Here is a 25587-nt window from a genome sequence, read left to right as displayed (position 1 = left end):
GAGTTTCGGTTGTGCATTTGGGTGTGTGTGTGTGTGAGCGCGCATGGCAGTGCTGCTCTCTGCAAAGTGTTTTCTCGGGGCTGCGCCGAGGGGAGGTGGGGGAGCCCCTGCAGCTTTGCGGAGCCTGGTGCTTGTGTGATTGTTTAGTCTGCACCAGGTTTAAGCCCTCCGCCCGCCTGTCTCCACCCTTGCCGGTTTCCAGATTTACAGGGAATTTGTTTCCAGCCTAGCCTTAAGGTTTGGCCCACTTTTCCCACGGGGCGACCGAGAAGAAGTTGCAGTGGTCACCCGACCCCAGGGTGAAACAAGCAATGAAGCATGGACCGGCCTGCCTTTCTTTTCCCTATTCCTGCCCCGCCCCTCCGACTCGGGTGCGAGGAAGGTGGTGGTTCTGCCCCCCGGAGAGCGAGAACCGGGCCGAGCGTGGCGTGGGCACCGCGATCTGGGCTCGGGGTGGGAGTGACGGGTGTCAGTAGCTCCTCCGTTTTGCCCTTCCAGAACTCTTTCACTGCCCTCTTGCCCAGTTTTCCCAGGGACTGAGGCGGCGTCCTTGTCTTTTAATCCTGCAGGTTACTGAGTGTCTCCTCCGGGCTCTGGGTGGAGGAGGCTGTTCTCTCCTCCCCTTGTGGGCAAACATTTGCTGAATGCCGAACTCACTGGTGTCTGCTGCGTCTTCTTTCTCATTCTCAACCTGGGTTTTCCAGTGAAGGGAGTCTGTTCCTTTCACACACGTCCTCTCACCCCTCCCGTAGCCCCGATCTGGCGGTGGGGGTTCCAGGCCCCCTGCAACCTGGATCCGGGCCTGGCTGGCGAGGCACTGGCCGGCTTGCATGTGCTGTTCTAGCTGTTTGAAGTGAAAACGCCATGGGGACGGGCTTGCCGGGGTGGCTGAAAAGCACGGCATATGCTGGAAGGTCACTTTTGCTTTCTCCTTTGTGAGAAAAGAGATTGCGATTTGATGTGCTGTCAGCGAGTCCGGGGCATCATCCGGAGAGTGTGCTTTCTGAAGCCATTATGGAATCATTTACATAGTTGATTCAAGGTATAATTTCATGATTGTGAAAATTTCCATCATTAGATATGAGGTATTTGTATGGCCCCTTCTCCCACCCACACTCTGCTCACCTCTCCTGGTTGGTTAATGTCTGAATCCTTTTTGGAGAAAATAGATGACAGACTCTTAAAACTCTAAGACCTAACTGTATATTGAGCATTAAGTACCTGCCATAAACAAAATTAGATGGCTCATAATGGATTTATGGTCCTCAGGGGAGAAGCAAGCAAGAGTTATATATTCTGACAAGTATTAAGTATTTTCCTTAAGAGATTTTTTGTTGTTGTTGTTAAAGTTTCAGTAAGGCCTCATAAATATATGATATGTTTTAGGTGAAAGTTACACAAGAACTGAAAAACATTCAAGTTGAGCAGATGACAAAACTTCAAGCCAAACATCAAGCAGAATGTGATTTGCTTGAAGATATGAGGTAAGGTTATAGTAAATAGTTTGAGAACTTCTGTATCTCTGTTTAAAAGAACCTTTGAGTTCCCAAGCCCCAGGAACTGAAGATGGAATTTCCTTTTGAATTTCCTGCTTTAAGGCCGTTGGAGCTTTGACTCAGCTAGAAATTATAACTGGAACTAACACAATACAAACTTTTTTTCCATTAGTGGAGAAACCCATAACTTACACATACTGCTATGAGAAAACAAGAGTCTTACAAATTTGTCAGAGTACGGTTACTGAAGTAGAAATTCTTATTTAGATCATCTTTCTACTGAATCGTAACATTTATTGACCTTAGAGATTTCACATGTATTTTTAAACTGACACCTGGTTAATGGTTAATATCTGGGGGTGAGCCAGTCAACCTCAGTTGACTATACCAGCATAGTTTATTAGAACATGACAAATATAATTTTGTCTTTGAACAGTAAATTTAGTGACAAATGTGCTTTTGATGTTTTATCATTAAGAGTACCTATATCCATGTCAAGATAACTTTGAATTTAAAAGATAAGACATTTTGCCAGCATTGTGAAAATCAGTATCATTCTTTATAAAGGGCATCATGCCTCATTTTATTGAAAGAAACACCACTGTTTTATACTCCTATACACAAACTGACCGTTCAGCAAACCTATTTTTGTGACGGATGGAAGATGATTTGCATGTTGAAACAGTAGCTGCAATTCTTATTTCCCTTTATTAATACATTTGTTAAATTGGAATTGGGTCTGTAAATCTCATCAATTACGTTTTTCCTGTGGAGCACAACCTCATGTTGGTTTTAGAAAAGTGTTTCCTATATGTTGTTATAAAATTATGTGTTTGGATAGCTGAATTGTTTATAGCCCAAAGACTTTAATGTAAAGTGTTCCTTTTTCCTCTTCCGTATTTAATTTAGGTACTATTATGACTCTTTCTACTCTTTGCCTGTCTTTTCAGGGTCTCTAACTAAGGCACATAAATTTAGACTCATCCAAACTCGAATATACCAAGGTCATTGTTTTCTGACTGAAAATTAATTCTGTATTTGTTTTTTTGATTTTTCTTATGGCCACAAGGACATTTTAGACCTCAGTAACTCCTGGCAAGATACCTGAAGGTTTTCATATGGTTAAAAATTAAGTTTTAACATCTATTAAATGAACGAAAGCATTTTTAGTAGAAATCTCTAGATGAAGAAAGTAATAAAGTTTCAGAAGCAGAATTAGTGCGTAAGATCCTTTGTGGGGTCTGGATGGCCAGTGGTCATTGAGTCCTGTTGATTTTATCCTAAAGACTTCTTGTTTGCAATCTTTTCTCCATGTCCCCTCTTGCTTGTACCTTGGCTTATGGTCAAATATATGGACACACAGTCACTGCTAAGTTGTTATTCTTACTGCTGCTCTTGTCTGTGGTGTTTGTATTATTTCTGACTTCATCACATTTCACTTGCATTGTTGCAGTGATATCCTGATTATTGCAGTAGTGTTCTCACATCTGCCACCTCCCAGTCTCTCCTTTTAAATGCCTTTGTCATTGTCACCAGTCGGCTTTCTAATAACATTGTTTATTACATACCAGGTTCTCTGTGCTCCTCGGGATAAAGACCAAACACTTTGCCATCGCATATACGGCCTCTTGGAGCCTAGCCGCAGGCTCCATTTCCTAGCGTGTTGCTGCCGTTCCGTGCTCGCGCCCCCTTCCTCTTTACTCCCTGCCCTGGCCACGCAGGACTCCCGGTTCTCTAATTGTGCTCTCAACATTCATGTCCTTGTTTGTACGTTTCTCTTTGCCTCTTGGTACCCTTCCTCTCAGTTTTCACCTGGCAAATTCTGGTTACCACTAAGTTTGCAAGTTTGACCTTCTGCGTGATCTCAAGAGAGTTTTGATTTTGCACATCTGGCTTCCCCCTTCAAGTGAATTCCTTGAAGTCAGAGGCTAAATCTTTTTTTGTTTGTTTGTTTTGTTTTGTTTTTGTCTTTTTGCCATTTCTTGGGCTGCTCCTTCGGCATATGGAGGTTCCCAGGCTAGGGGTCTAGTCGGAGCTGTAGCCGCTGGCCTATGTCAGAGCCACAGCAATGCAGAATTGGAACTGCGTCAGCAACCTACACCACAGCTCATGGCAACACTGGATCCTTAACCCACTGAGCAAGGGCAGGGATTGAACCCGCAACCTCATGGTTTCTAGTCGGATTCGTTAACCACTGCTCCACGATGGGAACTCCAAGAGGCTAAATCTTATGTTTTTGTGTCTTTGTGTCCTTTGTTTAAGCTGGCAGAATTGTTAGATGAATGTAACTGGTTATATTTAAATGCAGCTTATTTGTTTTTAGGTGAGATATTTTATAAGCTCTGTAGGGGGCTGTAGTGATGTCTGTAGAGCTTGTGTTTTACTTAGATTCATGTAGGCACTTTAAAATGTACTGTGGCTTTGGAGTTCCCCTCGTTGCGCAGTGGTTAACGAATCCAACTCGGAACCATGAGGTTGCGGGTTCGGTCCCTGCCCTTGCTCAGTGGGTTAACGATCCGGCGTTGCTGTGAGCTGTGGTATAGGTTGCAGACGTGGCTCGGATCCCTTGTTGCTGTGGCTCTGGTGTAGGCCGGTGGCTACAGCTCCGATTCAACCCCTAGCCTGGGAGCCTCCATATGCCGCGGGAGCAGCCCAAGAAATAGCAACAACAACAACAAAAAGACAAAAAAAAAAAAAAAGAAATAGCAAAAAGACAAAAAAATAAAAAATAAAAATAAATAAATAAAATGTACTGTGACTTTGATGTAGAAATTGTTGGTGCTCCAAGGATTAATGGATTCTCTCTTATTTTAAAGAAGTCAGTGTGTTCTTTGCGTTAAATAAATGGGGTGAACCCCTTGATTCGTATATGATTGTGAGCAGAATACTCTCTTACCTCATGAGATTACATTTCTGATATGCTCCCTGCCCCCATGGTAATATTGAATTGGAAGTTGGAAATTGCCTACTCTTGATATTAATTGTTTGAGGAGGAGGTAGCCTGGCTTTTCTGGTCTGTCTAAGCAAGTAGAATGACCTTTTAAAAATTCATTAGAAATCTCTAAACTTGGATTTTTATATGTATTATATTATGAAGGATCTTGCCTGCTTTTCCTTTTTTGGGGCTCTCCCCCTTCCTCCTCGAAATCCTGGCAACAGCTCTCCTTCTCACTGATGCACCCCTACCACCAGTGTTAACGCTCAATTTAAATTACTATGGTGGACTTCCCATCGTGGCTCAGTGGTTAAAGAATCCGACTAGGAACCATGAGGTTGTGGGTTCGATCCCCTGCCTCACTTAGTTGGTTAAGGATCCGGCGTTGCCGTGAGCTGTGGTGCAGGTCACAGACATGGCTCAGATCTCAAGTTGCTGTGGCTGTGGTGTAGGCCGGAGGCTACAGCTCTGATGGGACCCCTAGCCTGGAACCTCCATATGTGTCGGGTGTGGCCTTGAAAAGACAAAAGACAAAAAAAATTAGTGCGAGTTCACCCCAAAAAGTGCAGATAGCTTTTTATTGTTCATATAAAGAAGTAAGTAGATATAGAATAGTTTTGTGACTTTAAAAAAGTCTTTTTTTTTTTTTTTTTTTTTTTTAAAAGACCACAACACATTAAGCTGTAAATGGGAAAATTTTATACTGGGTTATAGCTTGTTCCCACTCCCCTTCCCCCGTCTCATCTTCTGGACTTTTGAAAGGAGACCAATTATGATGCAGTTTTTTTCCTTCGCTCTCCTCCCTTTCTTCAGTTCATTTGTTCCACGGATGCATGTGGCAGCTGGTGTGTTGGGAGTAAAGTATGAGAGGGAAAGATCCCTCATTTGTTGTTAATCAGGGACATTCCATGCTTTGGGGAGGTTTAATACTGAAGTGTTTCCTGTGGACTTTTGCTGTCAGCAGGAGACAAGCACACTTTGCTTTTTTTCAGTGCATTGTTTTTTAATTCTCTCTCTGCTTTCTGAGGCCACTTATAAGTACTATATAACTGCTGTAGCCTATATCTCATTTATTAATATATTATATTTATTTTTTATTCTTATGATGTGCTAACTAGAGTTAGTAAAGAAAGTTCTTTGTAGGGACCCATGATATGAGAACTACTTTCTTTGTAGACATTTTTAGAAGATCGTTATATAATATTGAAAAATCATAGAATTTTAGGCAGCTGGATACTGTGACATTTGTTGAGTAGATGAAAATGGAAACCGAGGCACAGTGGGTTTGAAGTGAATTGTATTGAGGTGGGCTCTAGGTTATTTCTGCTCATTTCTAAACGGGTGTACTTTCCTCTATATCTGTATTTCCCAAGCTTTTAACCAAGGAACTCATTATGGCTCCCATTTCTGGAAACATTTTGCCTATTAATAGTACATTTTAACTTAATAATTTGTTTTCTTATTTTTTACTTTTCACATATTGAGTTAGCTGTCAGTCAGTTTTGAGTCAGGATTTTAAAACGAGTAACATGAGTCCAGCCAAAGGCAAAGATACTTAAACTTTACATTAGAGAAGGCCGAGTCTACGTGTGGTTTCTCACAGATGTCCTAGAAAATCGACATGGGCTCCAGAAGCACCTGTCCATTCTTTGTAGACGTCTGAAGAGCTAGTGACCTCAAGTGAGGAGTTGCTCTGTTAACCTTCTCTAAACTGTAGGTTCAAGGGAGTCACTGGGGATTGGATTCTGAAGTCTGTTGATGGAAGTGCTGAGACTTTCTTCAGAGCTCTATGATTTTTCAATTTTCGATTAGTCTTGGAGACTGTCTAGAAAGGAAACTTAGAACTTACCTGGTCTAGAAGGTTTTTAAAACAGATTTATTGAGATATAATTCACTTACCATACAATTAATCCATGTAAGTGGTTTTTTTTTGTTTGTTTGTTTGTTTGTTTTTCTTTTTAGGGCCGCACCCACAGCATATGGAGGTTCCCAGGCTAGGGGTCATATCAGAGCTGTAGCTGCCGACCTACACCACAGCCACAGCCACATCAGATCTGAGCCACATCTTCGACCTACATCACAGCTCACAGCAATGCTAGATCCTTAATGCACTGAGTGAGGCCAGGGATTGAACCCTCAACCTCATGGTTCCTAGTCGGATTTGTTTTTACTGGGCCACGACAGGAGCTCCTAATTTTAGAAACTTTTTGACCCTCCTACAAGGCAGTTTCCCTATTAGCAGTCACTTCCCATCACCTTCTTCAGCCTTAGCAGTTACTTTCTCTATTTATGGAAATGAAATCTATATAAATGGAATCCTACAATATGTGTTCTTTGGTGACTGGCTTTTACTTAGCATAATGTTTTAGCTCATCCATGTTATAGCATTAGTGCCTCATTCCTTTTTATGGCAGAAAAACATTCCATTCTATGGGTTACCACATTTTATTGATCCATTCATTCGTTGATAGACTTTTTGCTATTATGAATAATGCTCCTTTGAACAAGTTTTTCATGGACTTATGACTTACGTCTCCATTTACCTTGGGTATGTATATACCTGGTACCACTAGGTACCACTGGGTCATATGGTAGCTTTATGTTTAACTTTCTGAGGAACTTTCAAACTGTTTTCCAAAGTGGCTGTTACCACTCTATATTCCTGCTAGCTTTAATATGTGAAGGTTCCAGTTTCTACACATCTTTATCAATGCTTGTTACATGCGGCCTATGGAAGTTCCCAGGTGAGGGGGCGAATCGGAGCTGCAGCTGCAGGCCTGTGCCACAGCCATGACAATGCTGGATCTGAGCCGCATCTGCTACCTTTTCAGCGAGGCTGGATCCTTAACCCACTGAGCAAGGCCAGGGGTCGAACCCACATTCTCATGGACACTGTGTTGGGTTCTTAACCCACTGAGCCACAATGGGAACTTGTCTTTTGATTATAGCCATTCTAATGATTGTGATGTGGTATCATATTGTGACTTTGATTTGCATTTCCCTAAGAGCTTATGATGTTGAACATTTTTTCATGTGCTTATTTCGCCAGTTGTATATCTTTGGAGAAATGTCTGTTCAAATCCTTTTCCCATTTTTAATTGGATTATTTATCTTTTTCTTACTGAGTTGTAAGAAGAAGTCTTTTTATATCTTATCCACCATATGATTTGCAAATATATGCAGTATTTGCAATATTTTTCCTACTCTGGAAGAATCACTTGAGATGATCCTTATGTGCACTAAATTTTGAGAACCACTGAAGTAATGAAAAGAATAAGGACTTTGAAGACAGACCAGAGTTTGAAACCCAGCTCTGCCACCTATTAGCTGGGTAAGCAAGGACAAGTTACTGAGATTCTCTGAGCCTCATATTTCATGTATGGAAAATAAGGTTAATGCCTCCTTGCTTTTCTGTGAAAGTTAGATGAAATAGGTGAAATACCAAGTATGGTAGGTGCTCACCATCAGTAGCCACGAGATATTGTCTTATACAAAGTTATAAGTTATTGTATTTTGTTAACTCTAAGAAGTACATTTTTTTTTTTTTTTACATTCTTACATTTCTGAAATTCAGATACATCTTAGAATTGCTTTTGGTCGTGAGGCAGTTGTCATCATCTCTTCATGCACAGGCCTTACAGAGTAGCCGTTGGCAAGCTTAGAAGAAAATCCCAGAGATAATGGTTTGAATACACATCTTGGATTGCCCAGGCTTTTGATGGCACAAAAGATGATATTGTGTGGAAAAACATGGGTATCAATGACTGATTAAAAAAAATGATTCAGGGGAGTTCCTTGGTGGCCTGGTGGTTAAGGATTCAGCATTGTCACTGCTGTGGTTTGGGTTCGATTCCTGGCCCAGAAACTTATCCATGCCCTGGGTGTGGCCAAAAAAAAAGGTTCGGAAGAGTTCAAGCCTGAATGTGACCACTTTATGACCAATTAATTTCATCTATGTCTTAAAAATTATGCATGAGTAATACATGCTAAAAATCTAATGAAGTTTGGGGAGTTTCTGTGTGGCGCAGCAGAAAAGAATCTGAGTAGGAACCATGAGGTTGTGGGTTCGATCCCTGGCCTCACTCAAGGGGTTAAGGATCGGGCGTTGCCATGAGCTGTGGTGCAGGTCGAAGACGCAGCTTGGATCCCAAGTTGCTGTGGCTGTGGTGCAGGCCAGCAGCTACAGCTCTGATTCAACTCCTAGCCTGGGAACTTCCATATGCTGTGGGTGAGGCCCTAAAAATACCAAAAGACCAAAAAGACCCACTTTTCTGAGCCTCATGTTTCTCATCTGTAAAATGATCATAATTATAATAACTTGTGGAGTAATTTTGATAATTTAAGTAACGCACACAAAAAGCTCTCTTGCATAGTGTGTGGAATATAATACTCCATAAATGCATGTGGGCTGTATTTTTTTTTTTTTTTTCGTCTTTTGTCTTTTTAGGGCCACACTCATGGCATACGGAGGTTCCCAGGCTAGTGGTCTAATCAGAGCTGTTGCTGCTGGCCTATGCCAGAGCCACAGCAACGCCAAATCTGAGGCAAGTCTGCGACCTACACCACAGCTCGTGGCAATGCCGGATTCTTAGCCCACTGATCGAGGCCAGGGATCAAATCTGCAACCTCATGGTTCCCACTTGGATTGTTTCCACTGCGCCATGACGGGAACTCCCTTTTTTTTTTGTCCTTTTAGGGCCGCACCCGTGGCATATGGAGGTTCCCAGGCTAGGGGTCTAATCGGAGCTGTAGCCACTGGCCTACACCAGAGTCACAGCAACAGGGGATCTGAGCTGAGCTTGTGACCGACACCACAGCTCACAGCAATGCCGGATCCTTAACCCACAGAGCGAGGCCAGGGATCGAACCTGCATCCTCGTGGATATCTAGATTCGTTTCTGCTGAGCCACAATGGGAACTCCTGGGCTATAATTTTGTTAAGTAATTGAGAGTTTCAATTCAGAATATGGTCCTTGACTTACTCACCCCCTAAAGAGTTAACCTGTAAGTTAAAAAATGTAATGAATCTCAGAGATAAACTGTTCACGTAGTGCTAAAGAATTTCCTTCAAGCTCAGCAGTCCTAGGTACCTTCCATCTGTTTGTGTGTTGATAATGATTCTCCTCGTGATTGGATGGCTTCTGCAATTCTCAGCGTGCTTTTCTCATGCAGCAGCATTAGGTGGAAAAAGAGAAGGGAAGCACAGTTTCTCCTCATGCAGATTTTCCCTCCTTCCCCACCTTCCTTTCATTCCACCAGGGAAGAAAATTTCTACCAGAAATTATCCCCAAAGACCTTCCCATATATCTCCGTGGCTGAGTTTGTTTTATGTACCCCTGTAGCCTCGCTGCAGAGGAGGCTGAGAATGGGATTACATTCTTGGAGAGGAGGTCTTTGCCAGCAAGAAATAGGTGGCAGGAATATGGCTTTTCTCCCCCCGTTTGCCCCGTTTGCCACAGGGACTCATTTCTAACTTACACCTAGTGTTGCCCCTAAAAGTAAAAACTGTGCTGACGTCGGATTGTGAAGGATATAGCTGGAGTTGCAGTTGTCCTAAGCGATTGGGAATAAGAGACTCCTTGGAAACCTTTTGTATCCCCTCCTGTCGACTCCTTTCGAGTTCAGGAGTAGGTTTTTGTATTCATCATCGGTAATGGGCCCACAGGCTGGTGGCGGTGAGGATTTTCCACTTCGGGATACAGCAGCGGTTAAGTGCCAGGCCGCTCGTGCTGGTCTGATAGTTGGGGAAATGGTGGCCCAAGGGCCTTTCAGGAGTTGCGCTTTTGCTGAGCTCCTTTGGCGTCTCAGGTGAGAGCATTAATAAGCACTGAGGTGGCCAGACTGAAAGCAGGGAAGGACACGTAAAAGCTAGAATTCCTCAGCAAACTAGCTGAATATCTTGCCTCTTAGTAATTGGGGCTCTGCGGTTCAGTCTTAACAGCAGAAGGTATGAAGCCTTGTACCTGAGAAGGCCTGGGGTGCTCAGTTGATGTTTTTCTTTGTAAATTCTTCAGATGTTCCTTTGAATCCCACAAAGGGTGCCAGTCTTCAGGAAAGGTCTGAGGCATAAGCATGAGGTAGTCTGCGCTGTTGACGCTCCAGTGACTAATTTGGGAACTAGGCACTGAGACTTGTAACTCTGTCCTTTGTTCCATTGCTGCAGATTTCCTGTCATGTGTTGGTCAGGGCGAACTTAATAGAACTGGAGCCGATATTTTTCTTTCATTTTATTGTTTCCTCACAGTATTCCTTGGTCATGTTTTATTTTAACACTCCGTTTGATCTCCCTTTTGGCATTCATGTGTGAGTGTCTTGTCATCCAGATGTTTTCTGTTTTGTGAACTTTGAAATAATCCCATTTCAAAAAGAAAATAATGTTATTTCTGGTGGTATAAGTGTTACCATGCCTGTGGTCCCACAGGAAACGATTGAGAATGTATATTCCATGATTATATTTTAGTGTTATTTGTTTTCCCCCTGTTGGTGGCTGGTGAAGGGGGTGAGAGGCAGAGACTTTTTATTATATACCTTTTTGGGTAAGTTTTGAATTTGGAACTACGTGAATATTATCTACTCTCAAAACTAAAAGCAAATGATTCAGTATTGGTAAAATTTTATTGCCTATCTGTTAAAGATAACATCGTAAGAGTTTATAGTAGTTGGTGCTAAAATGCCATTTTGGGTTTTTAATTAGTTTTTAGTGAAGTTGTTTTCATCATTAAATAGACTTTAAGGTTTATTTCAAATATATACCAAGTATTCCAAATATTTGTTTGTTTTTGGCTGCACCTAGGGCCGTGTGGAAGTTCCTGTGCCAGAGATGGAACCCACGCTGCAGTTGCAGCCTGCGTCACAGTTGTGGCAACTCCAGGTCCTTAACCCGTTGCACTACACAGGAACTTCTCCCAAGTATTAAGAATACTTGCTTCACAAACTTCTCTTTATAAAATGACTGGTCTCAGAGTTCCTGTCATGGCTCATTGGTTAACGAATCCGACTAGGAACCATGAGGTTGCGGGTTCGGTCCCTGCCCTTGCTCAGTGGGTTAAGGATCTGGCATTGCTGTGAGCTGTGGTGTAGGTTGCAGAAGCGGCTTGGATCTGGTGTTGCTGTGGCTGTGGTTTAGGTCTGCGGCTACAGCTCCAGTTAGACCCCTAGCCTGGGAACCTCCATATGCCGCAGGAGCAGCCCTAGAAATGGCAAAAAGACAAAACAAACAAACAAAACATAAAATGACTGGTCTCAAGCTGGTTGTCATTTAGAGTTGGGGAAATAGGCTCTGAGTACTACTGTGTTCCTTTCTGTGTTGTGGAATTGTTTTGTCCGCAGACAAGCAAACATATTAGACATATTAGATTTCTGTCCAGGCTTAAATTTTAGTTAACTTTATTCAGAAGTTTCACATCGTAATCATCATGTAAAATATTTAATATTAAAATATTAAAAATACCACAGAATATTGTTTCTGTGGTGTATTTTGTTTTTCAAGAACCACCACTTAGAATAGATAGCAAAGAAGAGGTGTAAGATTTAGAGCCTCGCGGATCTTTCAGTCTGGCTGACTAGCACAGGAGTGAAGGGAGATACCGTGTCTGGGGTTGCATGTTTTTCTCAGATCTGAAATTGTTGAAGGATTGTGTGGAAAACTGGACTTTTAGGGATCGCTTGTCTTCCAATAATTATATCTTGGCTTTTCGTTATATTTTGAGGTATTTCCATAGTCAAAAATGCCTTATCTGTTGTTGATTTTTTTTTTTTTTTAGTAAGTTAAGACCAGGCAGTTTTATGGTCGTGGAGTGAAGGGTGCCGTTTCGGAATAGAGCTAAAGTCTTGCCATGCAAAATTTTTTTTTCTGGCTACCTAATTATACTTATTTTTAACTTATTGGCAGTGTTCCCAAAATGAAATATACTCCACAAATAGTGTAGAATCAGCTCATTCTGTATGGTAGAAATGTGTATAATCGCATCATACTTTATATTAGTAAACTCACTTTAATAAAAAATTACTTCTTTACATGTTTGAGACTAGTGGTTTACAAAAGTTATTGAAATACTTACGTAGAAAATAAGGGGCTGTTAGCCAGTTACATTGTTTCCTTTTGTACAGCTCTGTGCTTGAGGACATATTTTTCTGAGGAGAAAAGAATAATTGTACATTTACTTTCAGGAAAATAATTACATTTTCAAAGTTTCATTAGCTTATAAAAACATAGAAGAATAATAGAAATCGTAAAGCTCTGTTAAAATTTTGAAAATGGCTTTTACAGTGGTCTATTTTGTTAATGTAGTGTCTTTTGACATTAATTTAGGTTTAGTCTTGATATATTACTACATAGGTATTAAAATTAAGTCTTCAAACCTCCTATGTTTTATACGTCAGTAGCTTTTTAAGGAAGGAGAAAGCAAGGAAAAAGACCTCAGTGTTTAATTTTACTTGAGTAACTCTTCCAGATAGAAGCCTGTGAAAGATTTATGATGTACTTTTAAATGTACAGTGTAATTCAAGGATGAGGAATAAGATGTATCTTGCACTAATGATGTTTAAAGACAAATAATGTAGTAAAAATTTATATTCGCTTTTATTTGTATCCTAAAGAAATAGCAAAAATTTTCATTTGATTAAAAATGTTTAATATGTGTTCTCTGCCATTGTCTCAAAAGAATGTGCATTGCACTTTAATAAAAGATTATCTGACTAATGAATGTCTCTAACTCTTTTCCTGGCAGAGGAAACTTGGCATCTTAAATTGGGTTTTAAACATAATATACCATAAATGAAAACATTTAGAGTCATGGTATTCAAAGATGAACTTGATTGTGAATCTCTTGACAAAATGATTTTGGTAGCTTGGTTAATATTGATAAACCTTAATGGAAGGTAATTTTTTTTTTTTTTTTTTACTTGAAAATGCATGTTTAGGTGGGGAATATATATATGTGTGTGCGTGTGTGTGTGTGTATTCTTTTTTTTTTTTTTTTTTTTTTGTCTTTTTAGGGCTGTACCTGCAGCATATGCAAGTTCTCAGGCTAGCGGTCAAATTGGAGCTGCAGCTGCTGGCCTCACCACAGCCACAGCAGTACGGGAATATGGGATCCTAACTGCGTCTGTGACCCATACCACAGCTCACCACAATGCCAGATCCTTAACCGTCTGAGTGGGGGCCAGGGATTGAACCTGCATCTCATGGATACCAGTCAGGTTCATTATTGCTGAGCCACAATGGGAACTTGAGGAGTTATCATGGTTGTCTAGTATGCATTTCAGATTTCTCCCTGACCTTAGGCATTCCAGGAAACACTGTCTTGGCTAAGAGATACTATAGGAGAGGTAGATTTCTAAGATGTGTAAAATTATCAATGGGATAATCAACCTTGAATATCTGAATAGATTATTTGGGGGTTGAAAACATCAGCGAAGTAATGGGTAACTTTTCAAGTTTATTTTACTTCTAACACAGCCTTGATGGACAAGTCAGAAAGTGGTGGCCTGCCTTGTATTGTTTTTCTCTCTTCTCTTATGTGTGTATAATTCTGAAAGCTATATATTAAAATTTAAAAAATAATTATTAGAGTATAGTTGACAATGTTGTGCTAGTTGTAGGTGTGCAGTGAAGTGGCTTGGTTGTCCACATGCATATATCCATTCTTGTCACATGTAGGTTATTACAGAACTTTGAGGAGACCTCCCTGTGCTGTAGAGTAGGTCCTTGTTAGTTCTCTGTTTTATACATGTTAGGGCGTCCTCTCAATTTATCTTCCCCCTCCACAGTTTTCCTTTCCGTAACCATAAGTTTGATTTTGAAATCTGGGAGTTTGTTTTTATTTTATAAATGAGTTCTTTTATATCATTTTTTTTTTTTTCCTTTTTTGGCCATCTTGCAGTCAGTGACCTGTATACAGTACTTTTCAGTTACCTTGGCAGATTTCTGCACTGCAAGGCTCTAATTGGATAGCCCTTAGGAAGTTTTTTGTTGTTGTTGTTGTTTGTCTTTTTAGGACTGCACCTGCAGCATATGGAGGTTCCCAGGCTAGGGGTCGAATCGGAGCTACAGCTGCAGGCCTACGCCAGAACCACAGCAACGCTAGATCCGAGCCGCGTCTGCGACCTACACCACAGCTCATGGCAACGCCGGATCTGGCCAGGGATCAGATCTGAGCTGGCAATGCCGGATCCTTAGCCCATTGTGCTGGGCTGGGGATCAAACCTTGTCCCAGGGCTCCAGAGACCCCTCTGGTCCTCTTGCACCACAGTGGGAACTCCTGTATAAATTTTTTTTTTAAGGGCCACCCCTGCGGATATGGAGGTTCCTAGGCTAGGGGTCGAATTCAAGTTGCAGCTGCTGGTCTAGACACCACAGCCACAGCAACACAGGATCCAAGCCGCATCTGTTACTTACACCACAGCTCACGCAACACTGGATCCTTAACCCAATGAGTGAGGCCAGGGATTGAACTCTCATCCTCATGGTCACTAGTTGGGTTCATTACCACTGAGCCACAATGGGAACTCCCGTATCATTTTATATATATATATATATATCGATAGATAGATTTAATTTTTTTGTTTGTTTTTGGTGGAACAAGGAAGGATAAGTAGTTTTATAATTCTCTGATTCTTAAAGTATGTTCCCTAGACTAATAGTATCAGTACCAACTGGGAACTTGTTAGAAGTGCAGGTTCTCTGGCTTTATCCCTGTCGACTGAAGAAAAATGCACGGTGTGTGAGTTGTGAGTTAGGTTTTACTTGGGGCAATACGAGGACTATAATCTGGGAGATGGCCTCTCACGTAGCTCTGAGGAACTGTTCTGAAGAGGCAAACGGGGGCGGGCAGTATATATGTGATTTGGGTGAAGGAGGATCTGTGCCATCGAGCACGCATTTGGGGAGAACGTTACTGCTGGTCCCCAGGAGGTCACCTCTAGTCCCGAGAAGGTTACTGCTAGTCATGAGGTGCAGATGTCTCTGTTCAAGATTTTAGTTCTTTTCTAGATTTGAGAAGATGCAAGAAGTTGGGCTCATCAAATCCCCTGAAAATGCCTAACCATCTGCAGGCCCGTTCTTCCAGTCTTTCCCTTCTTCCTCTTCTCTGCCCTGAACGCCCTTTCAGGCTATGTCCAAGGTCAGCGACGGTAGTAGCTGGCGACCTAATCCTTGTAGAGGCAGATGGCAAGTGACATTTTTTAGTTGGCAGAGCCCTCTCATGGTCATAAATTTGACCATGGTTTGGCAGGTATTTCCTGACCGTTTTGTCTCATGGTACTAGGCATGCTCATCCCTAGGTCAGGCAAGGATCTCGTTGATAGGCCACTCAGTACGCTATCACTGGACGAGGCCCTATTAACACTCTCCGAAAGTCCCTGGACTGCCTGTCATACCACCTGCTGTGGTCCAGGAAGTGACTCCCTCTTGTTGCTTCTTCCCATATCTAGAGTGACACTGTTACAGTCCTTGACCTCATGTAGAACTATGTGTCTGGCCAACTGCTTCGCGTCTCCTAGTCATCCTTTTCCCAGAGTCTCCGTCACACATTTGGTAATGCAAGTAACAACAGCTTTGTAAAACAGGTGAAGTGTAATATAGCTAGTAGTGTAAGTAAGATCATCAGGAGGAATTTAAGCCAAGAACTTCCCTTAGGTACAGCCTAGTGTTCCCCCAAATCATTTGACTTATCCTTAGAGAAGATTGTATTTTGGCGTTGTTCATAAGGCACTCAGCCCCATTTCCTAGTGTTATTAGGCTGATTGTCCTTAGTATGTTGTAACTGTTCCCAACATAAGGAGAGCCTTAAACTTAAATGATGGTAATAACCTGGTGTTAACCATATAAATTGCTCCCACAACTGAGGAAGCTTATATTCTTTGGCTGAACTTTTGCTTGTTCTGATTGCGCTTGAGTGACTCTAAAAGGGGATTCTTATTTATGGTCAGGGTCAGAGCAGGCATTATTAAGTGGCCAGGTGAGGGGATCTCACTTAGTAACCTCAGTAGTGGCCTGAACAGAGTTCTTTCTTCTAAAATAAACTTCTTGGAGTGGCACAGCGGAAATGAATCTGACTAGGAATCATGAGGTTGTGGGTTTGATCCCTGGCTTCACTCAGTGGGTTAAGGATCCGGCGTTGCCATGAGCTGTGGTGTAGGTCGCAGACGCGGCTCGGATCTAGCGTTGCTGTGGTTCTGGCGTAGGCCTGCAGCTGTAGCTCCGATTCGACCCCTAGCCTGGGAACCTCCATATGCTGCAGGTGCAGTCCTAAAAAGACAAACAACAACAACAACAAAAAACTTCCTAAGGGCTATCCAATTAGAGCCTTGCAGTGCAGAAATCTGCCAAGGTAACTGAAAAGTACTGTATACAGGTCATTGACCATAAACCTAACAATTAGTCAACTTTATCCCTACATAAGATTGTGAAATAGTTTCACATCATAAACAAAGGCTTGAGTGGTTATCAGAGTAATTGGTGTTCAAGCCTGGTCTAGCATCTTGGGTCTCCTGTCTACCTCGGATATGGTTGTCTTCTCATCCCGGTCTGGTAGCTTCCCCTCTGTTTGAGCATTGTTTTTAGGTGATTTTAAGGTTAATAGTCCGTCTATAGGCCAGGCCAGTGGAAATATTAATCTAAGAGTCAGTCCCCTTCAGTTTTGTTGTGCATGAGCGACTTGAGAGTACTTAATGAGGGTCCTTCCACTTGGGTTGCAGATAGTCCTTTAAGTTGTGTCTTTTCCAGGATGCATGATCCTGTGGCTGTGGATCATGGGGCATTTGATCTTCATCCAAGGATAGATTACTTAGATAAGCTTCAGAAACAAGAGTGCGTCTTTTTTTTTTTTTTTTGGCTGCACCCTTGGTGTATGAAAGTTCCAGGGCCAGGGATGGTATGATCGTACCCACAACCGCAGCAGCGACCCAGGCTGCGGCAGTGACAATGCCAGATCTTTAACTCACTGTACCACAAAAGAACTCCTAGAGTATCGTTTTAATAATTCATTTAAACTTTACAGTAATAAAACATAACAGCAAGGAGTGTCTGGGATTTGAGTAAATACAGACTTCAATTAACAAAATTAGAATTTGATATCCACTGAAACATAATCTTTTCTTTCTAAAATTTCTCTAATCTCTAGCATATATAGCCAGATTAAGACTAATTTTTTTGCTAGAATAAATGTGATTTCAGTAAACTTGCTCTGGTGATCTATATAGGTATAATTGATCCTATAGGTTTTTTAAAAATTGGCTGTGCTGGAACTTTTTATAAGGAATCTCAGATTAAATTTTTAAAAAGTCCTTTTTGGTCCAGGAAACCCATGTCAAGGACTTGTCACAGACTTCACCTTACAGATATAGGTGAATTCCACTCTTTGAGATCCCCAAAATACCCTGAGATTCCTGCATCTGTTGGGATATGGCCTTCCTAATTTACTTGATAAAGCTGCTGGGAAGCTAAGAGTTTCCAATTTCTGGAGGAATGATGGATGTTTCAGTTCTGCTTACAAAGGTATAATTTACCAATTGCTGTAAGTCATAATTAGCTTGAAAGGAAGGGTTTCCTTATATCTGGAAAACACAGATTAAAAGCTAGTAAAATTTTTGAAGTTACCGTTTGCTGCACTGAGCTAAGGATCTGGTGTAGCTGCAGCTGTGGCACAGGTCACAGCTGTGGCACAGGTTGCAACTGTGGTGTGGGTTTGACCTTTGGCCTGGTAAATTCCACGTTCTGTGGGTGCAGCCAAAAAAAAAAAAAAAAAAAGCTAGTAATGTTTCAGACAGAAATCATAAAATTATAACTGTATTTACCAGTTCACTCAGTCCTATGTAACTAATCTTTTTGCTAACAGTTTTATGAAACCATCAAGTTTTCCATTACAATTCTTTATTTCTTACCCAGGTCAGCAGTGTGATCTGAAAGCTATGAGAAACCTGTGCTTGTTTAAAAAAAAAAAATCCTTGCTGTGAATCTTCTTGAAAAGGAAGCGTTTTTGCAAAGGCTTCTGAGTAAAGCAGTAACTGTTCATCAATGACAAAAGACTTAAGAAGACACGTTAGAGACCTAATTACAATACAACTGACAAAGAAACTTGGTTACTGCTGTGACATATGACATTTTAATATAATAGCTAGAACTAGACTGATAATATGTTACTAGGCCATACCAGATTTTTAGGAATTCCATATAATTTCTAGAATATCCGTATCAATAACATTTACCCATACACTATAACCTAAGAAGATTTATTACTCATTTGATAATACTTCCCATGCAGTTTAACCTAATTAGTTTAACATCTCTCTTTGGGATGTTTCAGGGGCCCTTTGAAGCATCCCAAAGTTAGCTAGAGGTCAAAGGAACTTCATTAGAATTTGATTTGGGAAGTTCATAAAAGATATCAAAAAGGTTTTAAAACATTTGGTCAAATAGGATCATAGGTCACTGTGAAACAGTGCTTATTCACTTAAAGTGACAAGAAAAGAGTTCCAAGGCAGGTAGGAAACAGATCACTTAAAAGGTAAAGAAACTTAAAATCTATCAAAAGCAGCTTAACGTTTTAATACAACTTTTCCTCTTAACAGAAAAAAACTAAATTTGCATTTTGTACCAGCTTATTTTCCAAATTCATTTACTCGACTAAATTTATTCTAAACATAGCCAATCCTGACCTCGCACAAAACTCTTTCTTAGGGTTCCTTTTCCACAAACCTTCCATCGCTTTCTGTATCCACATTAGTTTGTCCCGTATTTTTTCCATCCAGAAACAACCAGCTCTAGGACAGCATTGCTTTCTTTTCCCTGAGCAAAATGCAGTTCCACCCCTCATACTTTCTTTTACTGAAAGCACAAATCCTACTTTGCTACTATTATACTGAAGTATTTTCTTTATTATTTCTAGTAGCTCTGACTACATACTTAAATTAGAATCCTCAACTCTTAAAACCTTAATTTCTAGTGAAAACTAGGAAGTATACAATTACGAACTGTCCTTTACATTAGCATTTTGTAGATTGAACATAAATACCAGTAATAATTTTTAACAAACATTGCTTTCTTACAGAAAATATCTCAGGTGTGGCACCAGACATATTTATTAATAGTCCTAAATACCTTTATTTATTTATTCATTTCTTTATTTTCTTTTTAGGGCCACACCTGTGGCATATGAAAGTTCCTAGGGTAGGGGTTGAATTGGAGCTTTAGCTGCAGGCCTACATCACGGCCACAGCAACATCAGATCTGGGCTGCATCTGTGACACAGCTTGTGGCAACTCCGGATCCTTAACCCACTGAGTGAGGCCAGGGATCGAACTCGCATCCTCATGGATACTAGTTGGGTTCTTAACCCACTGAGCCACAAAGGGAACTCCCTAAAATTTTATTTTAGATAATGCTACAGTAAGTATTTTTGTACACACACTCACATATATACACAATATCTAAGGATATATACATTTTTTTGCCCTTAAAAATTATTAGTACTTTGTTAAGACTTCATTGTTTTAAGCTTTACAGTTTGCTTTTCTGTTTATAAAATGATTAAATGTTTATTTCATTTAAATCTCAGCAAGTCACGAGGTAGGTATTATTATTCATACCACATAGGTGAGAGAACCTAAGCCCAGAGAGATCCACTAATTTGTCTAAGATCACAGTTTTTAATTTTTATTTATTAATGTATTTATTTTGCTTTTTAGGGCTGCACTTGTGGCATATGGAAGTTCCCAGGCTGAGGATCGAATCAGAGCTGCAGCTGCTGGCCTACATCACAGCCACAGCAATGAGGGATCCTTAACCCACTGAGCAAGGCCAGGGATCAAATCCTCATCCTAGTGGATACTAGTCAGGTTCCTAACCTGCTGAGCCATAATGGGAACTCCACACAATTTGTAATTTTTTGTCTTTTTTTTTTGTTGTTGTTGTTGTTGTTGTTGTTGTTGTTGCTATTTCTTGGGCCACTCCCGCGGCATATGGAGGTTCCTAGGCTAGGGGTCCAATCGGAGCTGTCGCCACCGGCCTACGCCAGAGCCACAGCAACGCGGGATCCGAGCCGCGTCTGCAACCTACACCACAGCTCACGGCAACGCCGGATCGTTAACCCACTGAGCAAGGGCAGGGACCGAACCCGCAACCTCATGGTTCCTAGTCGGATTCGTTAACCACTGCGCCACGATGGGAACTCCCAACAACTTTTAATTTTTAAAAATTTTATTAAAGTTCTCTGTTTAGACTGCTTTAATCTGGGAAGTGTTTTCTGTACCCCCCCCGCCCCAACTCATTACTTTTTAGATGTCCTTCCTCTGGACTATCCAGCTAAGTGTGATGTAACAGAACAGTTCTTGAAATATATAAGGGAGAAAATTGCATTTACCAGAACTCCTTTCTGGGGTAAATATGAAAGAAATAAGCAAAATTGGATAATCTTTTTGGTGTAGGGGGTATGTGTGTGTGAGAGAGAGAGGGAGAGAGGAGAGAGGAGAATCCAAGGGATATATATCTAACTGCCTTTCAAGAAGATTGAGTAAAATTAAGTCTCGGAATAAGTTTGCGTAGTAGGAAATGCAAGTTTGGCTCCAGAGCTAAATTGCCGGCATAGGGAAGAGGGCGGAGCTGTGCAGCTCATGGCCTTTATTGACGGCCCCTCATCTTTTCAGCAGCCAGCATTCTACCTCTTTTCTAAACAGACTTGAACAACAGAATTGGCTTGAGGCGTCAAATTAGCTTACTTGAGCTTGTGGTTTTTCCTTGGCCTGTGTGCTCCTGGAACATCCTGTGTCTTTCATGCACGGCTAGAGCATTCTTCACATTGTATGTTAGTCTTCTGTATTTTTGTTTGTTTGTTTATTTGTTTTTTGGTATGTTTTCCCCTCCAGCCTGTGAACTGATTGAGAGTGAAACTATGTCTTTTATCTTTGTATATACACAACCTGGTACATAGATGCTAAAGAAATATTTGTTATTGAGTGAGACATTGTGGGCCAATTCAATATTTGATAAGTTTTAAAATGTAGATTTTTTTTTTTTTTTTTTTTTTTTTTGTGCTATTTCTTTGGGCCGCGGGAGCGGAGGTTCCTAGGAGGTTCCTATGGAGGTTCCTAGGCTAGGGGTCGAATCGGAGCTGTAGCCACCGGCCTACGCCAGAGCCACAGCAATGCAGGATCCGAGCCGTGTCTGCAACCTACACCACAGCTCACGGCAACGCCGGATCGTCAACCCACTGAGCAAGGGCAGGGACCGAACCCGCAACCTCATGGTTCCTAGTCGGATTCATTAACCACTGCGCCACGACGGAACTCCTAAAATGTAGATTTTTTAAGTTTTTAAAAATTTTTAAGGTTTTTGTTTTTTCTATTCTTGTTGATTTACATTGTTCTGTCAGTTTCTGCTATTCAGCAAAGTGACCCATTCATATGTCACACACATTCTTTTTCTTGCATTATCCTCCATCATGTTCCATCACAAGTGACTAGATATAGTTCCCGGTGCTGTACAGCAGGATCTCATTGCTTATCCACTCCAAATGCAATAGTTTGCATCTATTAACCCCAAATTCCCAGTCCTTCCCACTCCCTCCCCCTCCTTCTTGGCAACCACAAGTCTGTTCTCCAAGTCTGTGAGTTTCTTTTCTGTGGAAAGGTTCATTTGTGCCATATATTAGATTCCAGATATAAGTGATATCATGTGATAATTCTTTTTCTTTCTAACTTACTTCACTTAGTATGATAGTCTCTAGTTTCATCCATGTTGCTGCCAGTGGCATAATTTTGTTCTTTTTTATGGCTGAGTAGTATTCCATGGTGTAAATATACCACATCTTCTTAATCCATTCATCTGACGATGGACATTTAGGTTGTTTCCAGGTCTTGGCTATGCAATGAACATACGAGTGCATGTATCTTTCTCAGTGAAAGTTTTGTCCAGATACATGTCCAAGAGTAGGATTGCTGGGTCATACGGTAGTTCTGTATTTAGTTTTCTGAGGTACCCCCATACTGTTTAAGATGTAGATTTTTAAATTGTTTAGCTCAAGTTTTATTTTATTGTTTATGGCCGTACCCATGAAATTCCCAGGCCAGGGATTGAATCTGAGCCACAGCTGCTGACTCTGCCACACCTGTGGCAATGCTGGATTCTTTAATTCATGCACCGGGCTGGGGATTGAACTTGCACCTTTGCAGCGACCAGACCACTGCAGTTGGCTTGTTAACCCACTGTGCCACAGCAGGAACTCCCATTGTACCTAATTTTTAGTGTAGCATGGTGGTTGATGTCCTTATTCACATCCTTGTATATTTATATAACTATCTTTTTAGGATAAATTGGTAGAATTAAAATTGATGAGTCAAACAGTATATCCTGTTTAAATGGCTGTTTTTACTTGTTGCCATATCGCCTACTCCCCACCCTCACCCCTGGTCTGTGTAGATACACTTATTTCCAGATGTGGAAACAGCATGTATTATTGTTTTTCTAATATTGGTCATTTTGTTACACAGAGTAGTCTTAGTTTTTTTGGCCTTGCCTGCAGCATGTGGAAGTCTCCAGCCAGAGAATGAACTTGCACCACAGCAGTGACCCAAGCCACTGCAGTGCCCATGCCGGATCCTTAACCCACTGTGCCACAGGGGAACGCCTAGGCAGAATAGTCTTGTGAATCTAGATTTCTTTGGTTATTAGCAAAATCAGGTTTTTTTCTTCATGTTGGACTTTTTTTTTTTTTTTTTTTTTTTTGTCTTTTCTAGGGCCACACTGGAGGCATATGGAGGTTCCCAGGCTAAGGGTCTAATCAGAGCTGTAGCCACCGGCCTACACCACAGCCACAGCAACATGGGATCCGAGCCGCATCTTCGACCTACACCATAGCTCACAGCAACCCCGGATCCTTAACCCACTGATCGAGGCCAGGAATCGAACCTACAACCTCATGGTGCCTACTCAGATTTGTTAACTGCTGAGCTATGACGGGAACTCCCATATTGGACTGTTTTACGTTACTTAACATTTTTTGTTAATCATCTGTCCTCTCTTCCTCCATTTGAGCTACTGTAACAAAATACTACTGGTTGGGTAACTGTAAACAACAGAAATTTATTGCTTGCAGTCCCAGATGCTGGGAGGTTCAGGAAGAAGACACCAGTAAGGTTGTGTTCTCTGGTGAGGGCCCTTTTCCAGGTTCAAGCTGACATCTTCATGCGGTGTCCTCATGAGGCTGAGGGCTCAGCATGTCGTTGGAGCCTCTTTTTATGGGCACTAATTCCATTCATGAGGAGTCCACCCTCATGACTTAAGCATCTCCCTAAGGCACACTGACTAATGCCATTATATTGGGCATTAATTCTGATACACGAATTTTAGGAGGGTCTAAACATTCAGACCATACTATGTCCTTAGCCTAATTTGCTATTTGAATGTTAGGAGTTTTGTAGGAGTTTTGATATTTTAGGCTGTTTGCTCGTTTATCATAAAGACTTTCCTTGGTTTTTTTTTCTACACCCATGCAAAAGCTCCCAGGCCAGGGATTGAATCTGAGCCACAGCTGCAAACTGTGCTGTCCTGGCTGTGGAAATGCCAGATTCTTAACCCACTGGACCCTCACCACTGCAAAGATAGTGCCAGATCCTTACCCCACTGCACCATAGCAGGAGCTCCTGCTTTTTTTTATTTTTAAATTTTGCTTTTTTTAAAACTTTAAAGTCTTGCTTAGAACATACACATGGGACCCATGTAAAAAACCTATGATGCCGAGAATTGAAAATAAAGCTATGAAAAATTCTAGAAAATACTTTAAAAAAGAGAAATGATATTCCATTATTAAATAAAGTAGAATTGAAGTCTAATCAGTAATAGGGATAAAAATACTTAAAGTGGAATAATTCACCTGGGATACCTAATAAGCGTGCAGATTTATTCACTTAATAACATAAAAAAGCACAAATTATAAAATTAGGAGAAATTGACAGTTTTGTAATCATAGTGGGAGATTTTAACATCAAATGAATTTTAAAAGTTTATAGAAGATTTAAATTCCATAATTAAGCTTAATTAGTAACGTGCATATAGATTCTGTAATATGGAGAATATATGCTTTTCAAACTCAAAAATAGGCTACGTAATAATTAGTTCATCAAGGAAGTCTCCACAAATTCCATGAGAAAATTTTATGTAGTACATGATTATGAGAGGACTCTGGGGCCAAACTCTGGTTCCATCCTAGCCCTGTGACCTGGATAAGTTAGCTAACTTCTCTGCTTTAGTGTTCTCATCTGTAAAATGGTGGTAATAACAGAGTTCACCTCTGAGCTGCCTAGAGGATTAGCGTTTAGAGCAGTGCCTTGCACGTGGTTAAGGCTCAGTGAATGTTTAACATGGTCATTACTACAATTATCATCACATCCTCTGATCACAATGCAGTAAAAATAGAATTAATAATAAAGAGATAAATACCACCCCAAAGGGAAAAGCCTCTGTGGATGCTACTCAGTAATAAAAAGCAGTGGGGAATTCCCATCGTGGCTCAGTGGTAACGAACCCGACTACTGTCCATGAGGACGTGGGTTCAAACGTTCCCTGGCCTTGCTCAGTGGGTTAAGGATCCGGCGTTGCTGTGAGCTGTGGTATAGGTTGCAGATGCAGCTCGGATCTGGTATTGCTATGACTGTGGTGTGGGCTAGCAGCTGCAGCTCCGATTCGACCCCGAGCCTGGGGAACTTCCGCATGCTGTGAGTGCGGCCCTAAAAAGCAAAAAAATAAAAATAAAAAGGAGTGAATTATGGACATACACAGCAATGTGGAAACCTGCTGAGTCAAAGAAACCAGATACGAAAGAGTACATGTTGCATGATTCCATCTGTATTAAGTCTAGAACAGGCAAAGCTAATTAGTGGTGGAAATGAAATCAGTACAGTGGGTTCCTCTGCAGGTTAAGGGAGGGGGTATGAAGGAACTTTCTGGCATGATGCTCTCATTCTGTATATGTCTTGTTGTGCATTTGGATTATATAGGTGTATATGTTGGTCAGAACTCACATATTGTATATATTAAATTTGTGGATTTTAGTTTTACATAATAAGACTCAACATGTCATTGTTATTTCATAGCAAAAAGTTGTTAGCAACTTGAAGTGCTTTGATGGGGGTTGAATGTCGTATGAATAGTGATATAAATAT

At 41.0% G+C, this 25587-nt stretch overlaps 1 protein-coding gene across 9 annotated transcripts in view; it reads left to right on the top strand.

Moving 5' to 3' along the window:
• Positions 1-25587, top strand: part of FCHSD2 (FCH and double SH3 domains 2) — a 253445-nt gene that overhangs the window by 12254 nt on the left and 215604 nt on the right. For 8 of the 9 annotated variants that reach the window (XM_021102293.1, XM_021102289.1, XM_021102287.1 and 5 more), the window contains exon 2: positions 1387-1484. In XM_021102293.1, coding sequence (XP_020957952.1) covers positions 1387-1484 — 98 coding nt within the window. Of the gene's footprint in view, positions 1-189; positions 1043-1386; positions 1485-25587 lie in introns of those variants that run through there. The other variant, XM_021102294.1, reaches the window with a different exon arrangement.

The sequence above is a fragment of the Sus scrofa genome, chromosome 9 (genome assembly GCF_000003025.6).
Source record: "Sus scrofa isolate TJ Tabasco breed Duroc chromosome 9, Sscrofa11.1, whole genome shotgun sequence".
Lineage (NCBI taxonomy): Eukaryota > Metazoa > Chordata > Mammalia > Artiodactyla > Suidae > Sus > Sus scrofa.
Note: the sequence above shows the minus strand (reverse complement) of the source record. Positions and strands in the feature narration are given on the sequence as shown.